The following is a 13,807-nucleotide window of genomic DNA, read 5'->3' as shown; positions in this document are numbered from 1 at the left end:
GTTTTGCTTGTGGTCTTCCTGTAGGTGTCTGCAGTGGAGGCTAGTTCATTAAGGCGAATGGTTCACTTTCCCACTCACTTCAGCCCACTCACAGCCAATCTTCACTTGCTGACCTCCTTAATTACAACTAGTCCAGAGGTGGCACTGCCTGTCAGAGCCCTCCTTCTTAGACTCTAATGTTGCCCTTGTAGAACTCAGCAGAAAGGAGGTTGGGGACAAGCCTAGAATTAGCTGGCTCTACCTGTCATTGCCTCTGCCTCTACCTGTTGTTGGATCTTTCACCCCTCCAGGCTCAATGGGCCCCAGCCACCAATAGGTACCTGACTTGACCACTGTGGGGAAACAGGATGCCAAGCAAGACACACCTTCAGTTTGATCTTACCATAGGTACTTAGGTGCCAGCTCTGAGCCTACAGAGCATAGTTTCGCCTAAGTCACAGGTGATAGGGAGAAAAGTTTATGGAAGGTATATAAATGGACTTTGCTTAAGCATTAGCTCATATGGTATGAGAGTGTCCTTGAGCTTGTTCACAAGCTTTTTCAACAACAGTGATTGGCTCGGCTAAATAGCAGCCCATTAAACCTTTGCAGTAAATAAATGCAGTTAATGGTTGTGCTGTAGGTGATTTGCAAATGTAAGGAGCACACTTTTTAATGTTAAATTTTTATGTGTTTTCTTCTAAGCTGCCTTGAGGGAGAATATTATTAGAGTAGTAGATCAACTTTAAAATCAATTAGTGAAATAGGTTAAATAATTTAGGGTTTAAAGCAAGATTAACCACTGTCCACAGGGCATTTTAGGGTACACAGGGAAAGGCTACTTGAAGTGGCCAGACAGCAGCTCACTCAAACCTACCTCTTAGAGATGAATGTTAAGGAAAGCAGATAGGATGTGTTTCCACTTAACAGTTTCCACTTAAGATAATTAAGAGAGTATAGCATGAATGGACTGTAATTCTAATTTAAGACCTTAAACCCATAAATTTCCACCCACCCTTGTGGCCAATAGCACCTTTGGGGGAGGGCGTGATAATAGATTGAGGTTGTGGCATCCTTCGTCTGCACTGTGGCCCTAATCTGAATCCCACTCCTCCCACAGCTGCTTTTTGAGAAAGAAGCTCCAAATATGGAGCTCCCATGTCACATCTAGTTTGATATTGCAGACAGGTTTTGGCAGAGCCCAACATAACTGCAGAGGTGATACTTACTCATCTTCTCACCTTTCTCTAGCAGACTGGATTTTCTGTCTCCTACCCCCCCCCCCTTTGCTTTCAGACTTATCTCATGACTGGGATGTTTGGGGCTGCGCATGGACCTAGAAAGCTAAAATTTGGTTGTCAGGAAGGGGAGTACCCTCTCAGATCCAGAAGTGGCTAAAGTACCCTCTCAGAGGAGTGGCTTAACTTAACCTGTTGTGGCAAAACCAGAGTATCTACAAATGCAATATAAAACATAGCTAACATAATCTGAGAGTAGTAAAACTCGTCAGCCAGTTAACTTTCCAGGGGTTGCTGGTTGCTTCCTAGGGAAATATCCAACTATATCATACTCAGAGAAGACTGAAATTAAAGGAGGTCTATTGATTTCAGCGGGTTTCTTGAAGCCTAACCATGTCTACTCAGAAGTTGGTCCCATTGAATTCAGTGGGGCTTACACTCAAGTAAGTGAGGTTAAGATTTCAGCCCTTGCTGATACAATGCAGGGGAAAGACCATACCTCAAATTAAATCCTCAGCATCTCCACCTAGGGCTGGGAGAGACTCCCTGTCCCTGAAAACCTAGAGACCTGCTACTGTTCTGTAGACATACTGAGATGGACCACTTGGTCAGGCTCAGTATAACGCCGTTTCCTGTCTTCCCAAAGTCACACGCTCCCAGTTCCTTCTGTTTATATTGTTTATGCTTTTACTTTGTTTATATTTGATGTTTTATTATTTTTAATTTGTATGTTATCTGCTTTATAAATAAACTCAAAGAAAAACAGAACATAGACATCACTGTTGCTACTATTCCCCTCTGCCAACGCGATGGCCTTGGTCCAATTTGGGGGTTTTCTGCTGTTGCTTTTTAAGTAAAGAAAATGTCTGTTGGGAGATCCTTTCACATATATCTGGCTAGGCTCTCAGGCAGACACTGCAGCAGATAGCAGCCGTTTTTCTGGCAATAGTGAGCCTCTTCCGGCTAACTAAGCTTTATTCACCTTGGCAGCCTGGTCTTTTGGAATTACCCAATGTGCTTTTTATGTAAACTTTCCCCAGTCTCTCCCACCCCCCACCCCCATGCCCAAGTCACCTATGGCAAGCAGTTTGCCCGCCTGGAGTGCAGCCAGGACATCTGTTCTACAACAGCACGTATATCAATTCCAGAAGTGGTACACACTCAGACAAAGGAGAGAATTTTACATTGTTTGGAGATTATTTACCCTCCAATAGCTGAGCACTCAATACCAAACACCATTATGCTGGGTTGAATGTGAAAGATGAATAGGGTGAGTTTCAGATGATGCCAGCTAATCACAGCTTGGTTTTGAGGGAGGGAGCACTTGCCTTCTATTTTTTGGTTATGGGGGTGGAAAATCAGGGATGAGACATTCAATGCAGGACAAGGTCCCTTTCTCCTCTTAATATTTGCACTGAAGAGATTTTCTCAGCAGGCAGTTTCTCTTTCATTATAGTGCTGCTGTAGGGTTGCCTACTTCCCCACCCCTTTGCCCCTTGCAGAACTCCTATGCACAAACAGCTGGATAAGAGCTGAAACTTAACAGCTGAAGCTTTTTCCAACATGAAGCTATCGATGGATGGTACAATTCTGAGCTGTTGAATCTCTGCATGTCATGTGACTATTAAAGGCACATGAGACCTATGGGGGTGGGGTGGGGTGGGGAGCTGGCAATCCAATACAGCAAAGGTAGAAGAAGCTGCCCTTCCTAGTAATCTCTTTCCATGAAAATTTAAGGCACACAGCCACACCCCCTTTTGAATCTAATAATCATATGGAAAAGACCGTAGTCCTAGGCACACTTCCTTGACAGTATGTTTTATTGACAGCATGTGGGATTTTCTTCCAAGCAATGCATTTATTATTTGGGTGAAAGTTTGATTGGGTTAATAAATCCCTACATCCACCATTTATTTGCAGAATAGTTTCCTTCTTTCTGTTTGAGGGTAATTTCAGGGTGTGAGTCAGAAGTGTATTCTGGGGTACCTTTAAACTTTAAAGTTCTGGTTATTCTTTTATAGGAACATAGGAAATTGCCTTACACCAAGTTTCTAGGTTTTCAGTCTTTCTACAGTCCTACCTGAAGATGCTGGGGATTGAATCTGCATCTTGGCTATGGTGCTGCTCACCCCCACTTTTCATCCAATTGCTTAGCAGCTAAATAGTTTCATCCTTGAAGTGTCACATTTCAAATGGGAAGACGTTGCCCTAAGCCAGACTGTTTTATTTTTTCAAGTATCATGGGACCATAGTTTTGGCAGCCAAGGTTATCATTCATGTGTCTGCATTTGCTCATGTTTAAGACAAAAAGACATGGGGTATCAGTAGAGGTGTGTGGGTGAGGGAGGCTGAACCCTTCCCCACTCCATTCCCTACTTGTTATGTCAATAAGGCAGATGTGAGAATAAAAAAATATGTCTGCCCTCCTTGTGTCTAACTTGGTTCTGTCTTGTCCTGATGGCCTGTCTTTCTTCTACTCTCTCAGGTGCTCTCTCACAACCTGTACACTGTGCTGTGCATCCCTCATGATCCTGTGGCACTGGAGGAACACTTCAAGGATGATGACGATGGGCCAGTATCAAGTCAAGGGTATATGCCATATCTCAACAAATACATCCTGGACAAGGTAAGCCCATTTCCCCTTGTATCTGTTTGAAGCTCCTTCTTCTTAGATCAGGGATGGGGAACTTAGGGCCCTACAAGTGTCTAGGCAGTATCAAACGCAGGGCAGGAAAGGAACAGTTTTCCTAGTTTCCAGCAGGAGCAACTGTGCTCACTGATGATTGGCTGGTGATTTGAGATGTAACAGGAAGAACCATAGCTGTCAACATTTCCTTTTTTTAAAAAGGAAACTCCCTTATTCTGAATAGGATTCTTCACAAGAAAAGGGAAAAGTTGACAGCTATGGGAAGAACATAGGAAGCTGTTTTATACCGAGTGGGACCATTAGTCCATCTAGCTCTATACTGTCTACACTGACTGGCAGCAGCTCTCCAAAGTCTCAGGCAGGAGACTTTCCTAACCCTATTTGGAGATGCTGGCGATGGAACTTGGGAACCTTCTTTCTGCTAAGCAGATGGTCTATCATTCAGCTGCAGCTGTGCCTTCCTTGTCCATTTCCCACCCCATCCCCAGAGCAATTTTTCAATTTAAAATCCCCCACTGACTGAGTTTAGCTTTTTTTTAAAATGTAAATAAGACACTGAACAATTGTTTAAGTGGATCAACTTACTAGGAGCAGTCCCCAGAGCAGGGAAAAGAATGGGTAGAGGGGCAAAAAGGAAGAGGCAACCCACATTTTACGTCATGTGAGGCACAAAGCAGGAAGGAAACAGAAATGGGATGTCAGCCCTTCCAAGTGTGGTCAGATTTGTGCTACTTGGAGGATTTTCAGTTAATCATAGTGTCTTTGAGTACCTCCCAGGCTTTCAAGGAAGGAAGCTGTTAATCCTGATTTTCAGATTCATGACCACTTTATATAGAGGGACTGTGAAGCAGTATTAAAGTCCCTTGCATGGAATACTTGGCTTTGGTGGGTTCAGAGCATTTCAGTGTGAATGGAATCCTACTTAAGGTTGAGAAAATGGGACAGCAAACAGGAGCAGGTTTGCTGCTTCTCTTCCTCTCCCCACAACCCACCATCAAGCCCTGGGGAATGTGCAAATCTGTGTCAATGAGATTCAAATGAATTTTAAAAGTCTGCTGGCAAAAACCCCGCTCTCCATCTTAAAGCTCTGTTTGGATGCTTGTTAGGAAGAGAAGATTTTAAAATAAGAAACTGGATTCCTAAAGCTTGATTTTTCTCTCTGGTTCTCTGTATTTCAAAGGCATCTTTGTTCCTGGAAGGGGAATGTTATGAGCTGTCTTCTCCAGGCTTAGACACACACACACACACACACACACACAGAGAGAGAGAGAGAGAGAGAGAGAGAGAGAGAGAGAGATCCATGGCAGCTTCATAGGGTTGTTCCTGCCATGTGGCAAGTTGAGCTTTTTGAATAAGGAGGTGGAGTCCGAGGGTGGCAGAACAAGCAAGGGCTTGCTGCCTCTCCACTTCTGTTGCCCACTACTTTCCCACTGCAGCTGCCACCAGCCACTCTGCACAAACACACACCAATCCTGCCAGCCATAGAGCAACTTGAAGACTAGACACAGTTTTGCTATGGTGGCAAAAACTGTTCAAATATTTCACTGTTAAACTGCAACCCAAGGGGGGGGCCCTGTGGCCTACCAGGCCTTGTTGGACTACAACTCCCATCATCCCTGACCAAGAGCCCTGTTGGCTGCAGGTGATGGGAGTTGGAGTTTAACAAAAGCTAGAAGGCCACCAGTTCCCCATTCCTGCTTTAAACAGTATTTGCCATCACAGCAAAGTGGTGGCAGCACTCAGCACTCTGAAGGCTCCCTGTCGGTTTTTCTGGTTCCCCCTAATGCCTGATTTTCTGATGAAGGACATTAGCATCCTTCCTCAATTGTGCTACACCGTGATGACTGGTTGTGGGAGAGGGGGGCAGGTAGAAAGAAGAAGGGGAGGAGTGGCAAGCATGTCAGCCCTTTTGTTATATACAACTCTTGAGCACAAAACTCTTCCTTGTAAGGTAAGGTTGTAGCTTTCCGGTTCCACCTCTCATCAGGGGAGATGGGAGTTGTGGTCCAGCAACATCTGCAGGGGCCCACATTCTACATTCCTGCTGTAAGGGAATTCAGGAGTGCTCAAATTACAGGGGCCCAGCGCCCTTGCCTTTTGAGATGACATACTTAAGTTGCAGTGCAAAGGACACCTAGGAAGGAGTACACCCCATTGAGTAGATTTGAGGAAGCCAGTTTAGGATTCCACTGTTGATTATTGTTTTTAGAAGGCTTTGAGAGGCATGCTTTGGTGTAGTCCTGGTGTGGAGTTTGTGAATGTCATTAGGGGTCCACTCCCTTCCCCCCCCCCCCACTCCACATTATTGAGTAGGCCTGACTTGCACTGCAACCACAAACCCAACAGAATAATCTTGCCTCAAGGTGGGAATGCAGTCTGAGAATACTCTTTCTGTTAATTTGGATATCTCCTCCAATTAGCAGGAAACGTGCTACCTGCTACCTTCTCCAGTGACTCACCACCCAGCAGCAGCCGTACAGGGAGCAAACGAAACAGCTCAAGTGTGAAATGATTAAGGAAACAAACTCATGCATATAGAGAATGTGCTGTTTTGAAATAAATGATCTGATTGTCATGTCGCTCTCTATCAGTTGTGAAGACATGCTGTTTTGAGTCAAGCACAGGTTGGGGGGGGGGGGCGGATTTGTCCTTAGGAAAGCCCTTTTAGCCTAGTGTAAAAAGTCACAAATATGCCTACAGAAGATCCAGGTGGTTTGCATTGCCTTCATAGCTATGGATTTTAGTCACTGCTGGTCCTATGAGTAACTAATGAACCTAATGAACCTAAGTCCATTATCTTTAGAGGGTCTACTGTGAGTAGGACTAGCATTGAAAACACCCCTATGTGTGCCCTATGTTTCTCTTGGCATACCAGGGAATCTCAGATCTTGACACACAATCAGGTTTTGTTTCAGAACAAACAAGTTTCTCATTTCCAACTATCACACACTCCAGTCTTTGCCAGTGCACTCCCAAAATTCTGTGAAATTAAAATTCCAAGGCTTGTAGGTCAGGTTAATGTATATGAATTTGCTAAACACACTCAAACTAGCTCCATTAATTATGAGTAGATGGGTGGGGTATAAACAATAAAATAATAAATTATTATTATTATTAGAGAATTCTGGATTTTCAGTGTGAATAACTTAAGCTTTGTTTTTCTTTTTCAAGAAAGATAAATGGCACAATTTATCAAGTTGGACCCCTGTAATCTGGGCACTTCTGAATTCCCTTACAACCAAGTATACAGAAGACACCCAGAACATATTCCTGACCTGTATCATCTTGTACGTGGATGCTTTTCTCTGCATCTTCTGGATTTTGATGCACTGGCACAATTAGGACACATCAACAGAGTGCTGATTTTGAAAACTGGATGCACTTTACCGTGTGCATCCTGTTTTCTGTAATCTACATGGTCTGGAGGTTTCAGTCCTGATTTGACCCCCAGAGCTAGCAGGTGGTGCTTTCTGCATAGTTAGACTTAGTGGCATGTTTGTGGCATGCCACTTAGTGGCATGTTTGTGACTTGAGGCAAAAAGGTAGCTACTTTTGCCAGGGAATTTTCTGATAATGCACAAGTGTTCCAACTTGGAAATCTCGACAGCTTTTACGTGGATGTAGCCTTAAGACTCTCCCAAATAACAGGCACACTTTGCAGGACTGTAAGATACCAGAAACGCCTAGTTGGCAATGCTAGGCTCCAGGCTTTAAAACTTAAGGTTTAAATTCAGAGAGAATTTAGACTCTTTTATTTGCAGAACATGGTTTACGTGTCAGCTGTGCATTATGCAGGGAGCTCTGGACTCTTTCGTGCCTTGGATAAAGCACAAGCTTGAGTCATGGGGCATGTGCTGAATTCCTGGCTGGCTGCCACTCGCTGCCCACTCCAAATGATCTGAATGCCAATTTATATGCAGGCAACCCCAGCTACAAATCACAAGGATGGTCATAGCTGTTTCATTATCCTTTTGGTCCCCATTAGCTAGTGGCAGAACTGGCACATCTGCCTAGTGTTATCTTGGCATGATAACCTTTTGCTAGATGAAAACTGTGAAACAGTAGTTTAGGGACTAGCTATGGAAGATGGCCAGATAACACACACACACACACACTCCTGTTTAAAGAGCCAGGGAACAATTGTGTATCCCTTCCCTTACTGCATAGTACTTTTTGAAGCTTGATGCAATTGCACAGGGGAAGCAAATGGAGTGCTGGTGGCTAACAGACTGGGCTATGAATCGGTATTTCCCCAGTTCAAATGTCATCTCTGCCATGAACTCGCTAAGTGGCCTTGGGCAAGCCAGTCTCTCTCAGCCTCAATCTCTCCCAACCACCTTTCTCCTCTGCCATATGGGAGATGATAATATTGATGATTCACAAGCCACTGGTTGGCTACTGTGAGAACAGGATGCTTGCTGAGAGGGTCACTATCCTGATCCAGCAGACTCTTTTTGTGTCCTCACGCTATCTTGGTCAACGTCATGGTTCCCTTGAACTTTGGGGGATTGTTGCATGTGATCATCTGAGCTGTGACTAGTATCTAAAATTCTTATGAGTAGGTGGAATAGTATGTTGTAATTGAAAATTAACAGAAATGCAGAAGTGTGTTTTTTATATATATATAAAAAGAGAACAATGACAAAAGTTAAAAGACTAATTCATCTGTATTATCTGAGTCAATTTACTTGGATGGTTTCTTGTAAATGTGTGGTTTACTCTCCCCATCTGGCTCTAAAAGCCTCTTTTATTCCAGGGGTGGGGTTTTTGGGGTGGGGTGGGGAAAGAGATGGTGGCTGGATTTTCCAAGTAGTTCTCCACCGTGGCTGGTGCTGGGAGCCACACTCCCAAAGGAGGAATATTATTATTAAGGTGTATTAGGACACATCTGCCAGTGCAGTGTTATAAGTTGGGAGAGAGTGCTCAGAAAACAGATGAACTATTTTCTGAATACTCATCAAGAAAGTTTGTAAATGCCAATACCCCAGCTAAGCAAAAATGAGTTCATCCATTGCTAGTCAGTTAAAGTAATCAGATGCAAAAGGATATTGGACTCTTTTATCACTAACAGTTGTGCAGATAAGGACATTGCAGAAGAAGCAGCTTTTCTCATATCTTTATGAGAGGAAAATTGCTGGGTCCCTCCCTGACTAGTGTTTTATGGCAGGTGTCTTTTGCAACAAGTTCTTGACACAATAATAGTTAATGGGAGTGGTGAATTTATTCTGTTTTATTAGCTGTTTTTGCGATGCTTCCCCAGTACTACCACATTATTGCTTTCCTGGAGTGCTATAGCAAAACAGAAACAGAAATAAACCCGAACATTCATGGTATAAAAAGTTATGGGGTTTTAGCAGGATGTTACATGAGATGCACTGATTGGAAATGAAGCAGTGTGACACCCCAAAACCTATGTAGGTGAAAACTGTGATGAAAGCAGGACTGCCTCAATATCATCACAAGCACCAATATCATCACAAGAAAGGGCACATGGAGGGTTCCTAAGCCCAGTGTCTAAATGGTATGTCCCTTAGAAAGAGCTGAAACCAGGTGCTTTGAAATAATAACTGGCTACCATCAGATGCTAAATATGTATATGTACTCCACTGCCAAAGATTAAAGCATAGGAGAGTAACCTCTGGTCTGAAGGCCATATATATCGCACAACTGAATTTGAGTGGGAGGGGGGAGCCCAGAGGGAGAGAAGGAAGGTGTCGGAGGAAAAAATGGGGAGTGAGTCAAAACAGATGTAGCAATGGAAGGGTGAGGGGGAGAAGCCCTTTCCAAATGATCAGTTCAGACCTCTGGAAAGAGCGACCTGTCTTTCCACTGACAGTCTGTTGGATAGAAAGGAAGAGGTGAAGGGGGATGCGAGAGAGAAAAGGCTGTAACATAAAGAGAGAGAAATAAGAGGGTGTCTCTGGCCCTACCCATTGCTGGCTTTGACCCTAATCATTGCCAGCATGCATCACCTGACTGGACACCTGAGAGCCAGTGTGGTTTAGTGGTTAGAGTGACCTCCTGTTGCTCTGTCCCAGCTTCTGCCAACCTAGCAGTTTCAAAGCATACCAGTGCAAGTAGATAAATAGGTACCACTGTGGTGGGAAGGTAAATGGCATTTCCGTGTGCTCTGGTACTCATCACCCCACTCAACCAGTCACTTGATGAGGCCACTGTAATTCTGTTGATGCAGCCTAGAATAGCATTAGGTTTGTTGGTTTGCTTGCTGCTGCATCACACTGTTTGCTCCAGAACACTAAAGCTATCACTTGCGTTTTGTTTGCAGGTAGAAGAAGGTGCTTTTGTCAAGGAGAGTTTTGATGAGCTTTGCTGGACCTTGACAGCAAAGAAGAATTACAAGCCAAACCGGAATGGGAATAGCGTTGTATCCCATGAAGATGCTTTCAAACTTTGGTGTCTCTTTAACTTCTTATCCGAAGACAAGTACCCTCTTGTTATGGTTCCTGACGAGGTATGATTGCTTTTAAGTAACACTATTTTTTGTTTTGCAGTGCTTTTGATAAGGGATGAGTCACACTATGTATATTTTGCATCGTTAGGGCTTAGCCATGTGATTATAATCATTGTCTGAAGTGCAATTATATACATGTCTGAGTCTAGCTATCATAGATTTCTGTATACAGGCCTGCAGATCCAAACTATGCTGCTTCTTGCATCGTCTGATCGCTGCTCAAGATTCCACCCTGTGTGGCCAAGGGATGAATATGGTGAACAAGAAGACGCCCTTTTCTACATGTTAACATCTTGCGTGTCCCTATGCAATCTGTGAGAGTTGCTGCTTTATAGCCCCTGTTTTGCTCGTGCTTACAAATCTCCTGCACAATATATGATCTGTTATACTCATGCCAATTCCTCTATAGAGAGTTCTACCCCATTCATGCTTTCGAGTGGTATTGTTTTTTGATGCACCCAAAAACAAGCGTTCTTGTATCTGGAACATAGGAAGCTGCCTTATACAGAGTCAAATCATTGGAGCATCAGTATTGTCCACTGACTGCCAATGATTCCCCCAGATTTTGGGTGTGAGTGTCCTGGCCATCACTGCTAGATGAAGAACTGGAACTGCAGACTCCTGTTTCTGCCAAAGGCTTTACTGCAAAAGTCAAAACAGTGCATGGACCAGGCTCAGGTTACAAGGAGCCACAGAGATACATAGGCATGGCCAGGCACAAGCTAAGATGTTGACCCACAAGCAACATGCCCCCTGCATCTTTCTTATAAAAGGATGGGGCAGGCATAGCAGTTAGTGCAAGCAGTCAAAGTCTCAGGACTAGGCAAACGAACATGCACACTTCCAAGTTAGGCTAGGCGTGGGAGGTCTACTTGTGTTAGCGCTGGCATCTCTTTGTTCTTGGAAGCACTGTCAGTGTGTGCTCAGCATCAGATTTATACTCTGTTGCCTCCTTAAAAGCAGGAGGCTCTGCGCTGACAGGAGGAAGCACCTGAATAGCAATATCATATCTCATTGGGGTTGAATTCTGTTAAGCCACCTGGGCCCTCCCCTGGATCAGAGTTTCCCAGCTCCCCTTCCCCTCCCTGATGTTGGACACCTGACAGGGATTCCCTGGAATTTCTCCTGCCCCACTAGGACCCTCCCCAGAGCCATCTAACTGCAGCTCCCTGATCTCCTCCTTCTGCTTCTCAGGATCCAACCAGCCCTCCATGACAGCTCCATGGGGCTCCAGCTGGTACTTACCAGCCCTAGTCCTGGATATAGCAGGGACTGAACTTGGGACCTTCTGCCTGGAAATGATGTGCTCTACCACTGATCTATGGCCCTTCCCAAAGTGCTGTATTTCACTTCTGTTTCTCAGTGTCCCGATAGCAATTTTCATCTGCTTCCCTTACATCCATGCTTCTCCTAAAACTGCAGCTGCTTTGGGTTTCATAAATGCTGAATTTGTACAGTTGCATTCATACATGCAATCACACCTGATACATTTTCTTTATTTTTCCACACACACAAATGGGTAGCCTGGAGATGGCCTCAGGCAGGGTAGTGGGGGGAAAAGATTTTTGGGGGGTGGGGGAATAAGATTCTGTGAGGTGGTTGGATTCTGGGTTAACACTGTGGCTGTGTTTAGCTTCTGCTGGGAGGAGACTAGCCAACATATGGACAAGGCATGTACATGAATGCATGCAAAAGGGTAGTGCCACAGACTCAACATTAAAAAACAACCCCAAACCAAACAAGCCAGCTTGGAGGGGGAGAGAAACAACGGCCAGGAAATGGGACGGCGTGTGACTTTCATTTAGGCCAGTCAGGCAAAAACATGCATGTCTAATTAATGTCATCCGTCCTTTAGAGTGAGAGTGTAAACCCAGTTCATGTGTGCAATGAGAGGATGCGGGCTGCTCCTCATGCTGCTTTCTGTTGTAGACTGAAAAACTGCAGCTCTGGACACACCCATTCTTGAAACACGTTGAGATACGAATCTGGAACATGCTGGCTCCACCCAAAGGGTTAATTGCAATAAAGAAATGCTGTTCAGTCTAGCAGAGCCAGTAATAACAGCAATAATCTCTAAATTCCACAAGACATGTTGTTGGAGGGAAGGAGATTTCCTTTGCTCCTTAGTACAGAGGCAAAATCTCAGTCAGGTGGTTTGTAAATCTAAAGACCAGAAACTAAACCCCGACTCACATTGGTCCCAAAGCCAATAAAGACCTAGCCAGAAAATAATCTCATATAGTTTCCAGGAGTTTCCACTGCATCTAGCTCATCAGCTGACGTCAGGTGCGATGACAGCCGTCAAGCTTTTCTCTCCCCTGTGTCTGACACTCTTGCTCCATCCCCCTTATGGATGTCATCAATCAGAGAAAGGCCCTGTGTGCACATGCAGTTCAGCAGAAAAGGCCCTGTGTGCACATGCAGTCATCAGCTACGCTTCCTGTTTCCTACCAAGGCATTTCCTGTTCAGGTCTTGAAAAAGCATGCTGTCTTTCTAACTCCACCAACAGTGGAGTTGAGCATCCGCTAGCGTGCATTTGTTTTTAAAGAATTTGGTGGTTTTGTGTAAGAATCCACAATGGATGAGGATTTTTAATTTTTAAATCTAGCATTGGCATCTGGCTTCTGAGTAAATAGTCAAAATAAACAATAAATCCTAGGAGATGCTGCAAACTTCTGTGCATCTATACAGAAGTATATCCCATTGAGTTCCGTGGGACTTCATACCTAGGGAAGTGACTACGAGATTTCAGCCTTCAGGTTTATTTAGACACCTTTTCATACCACAGGTAGTGGCAGCTGTGGCTAATAACTATGGGGACTGCTAGAGTGGAATGCAGGAAGGCCAAAGTAGACAAAGCCAATGACAGGCAAAACCAACTAATTTTACTTTTGTTTCTGTCCATTTCCCTGTTGGAATGCAGGTAATGGAAAACTCAAATGGGAATAAACACATTCTTGTGCCTGTTTTGGTGGCGGCGATGGCAGCAAAGAAGCAATACTTCTCTGCCATTCTGTAATTGGGACGTTGTTTAGCAGAGCTTTTCTGAGTTTACTCCATCGTTCACTCCAGCTTGGCCTGCAGATGGATATACAAGTGCCCTTGTAAGCGCCATATAATGTGTTTGCAAAACACTTCAAGCATACAGTTTTTTGCATTTGATATAACTTGGGTACCACAAATGCTGCATTCAGTTGAATGAATCCAGAACTCTGGTTCTTTTTAGAGGGAGGATTTTCAGTTATTGTGGCCTTGTGACACAGACATGGTGCTCGGGGGGGGGGGGGGGCGTTGAGGGTACCAGATGTTGACTTGGTGCTTGCTTTCTCTGATTGATGACATCAAGCAGAAGAGGATTGATTTGTGGAGTCCATTAAGTAATAAATGTCTTTTTGTGAGAGGGGGTAGAGGTGGCTGTGAGTCCTCCCCCAACGGAAAGGAGATCATTTGCTGATTGAAATCTGCAGTCC

The 13,807-nt window shown here is 44.3% G+C and overlaps 1 protein-coding gene across 3 annotated transcripts in view; it reads left to right on the top strand.

The window, feature by feature from the left end:
• DEF6 (DEF6 guanine nucleotide exchange factor) overlaps positions 1-13,807 on the top strand; it is a 45,372-nt gene that overhangs the window by 18,258 nt on the left and 13,307 nt on the right. For all 3 annotated transcript variants that reach the window (XM_083445753.1, XM_083445755.1, XM_083445754.1), the window contains 2 exons: positions 3,703-3,843; positions 10,151-10,336. In XM_083445753.1, coding sequence (XP_083301879.1) covers positions 3,703-3,843; positions 10,151-10,336 — 327 coding nt within the window. The remainder of the gene's footprint in view (positions 1-3,702; positions 3,844-10,150; positions 10,337-13,807) is intronic.

The sequence above is a fragment of the Podarcis tiliguerta genome, assembly GCF_965153285.1.
Source record: "Podarcis tiliguerta genome assembly, chromosome: 6".
Classification (NCBI taxonomy): Eukaryota; Metazoa; Chordata; class Lepidosauria; order Squamata; family Lacertidae; genus Podarcis; species Podarcis tiliguerta.
Note: the sequence above shows the minus strand (reverse complement) of the source record. Positions and strands in the feature narration are given on the sequence as shown.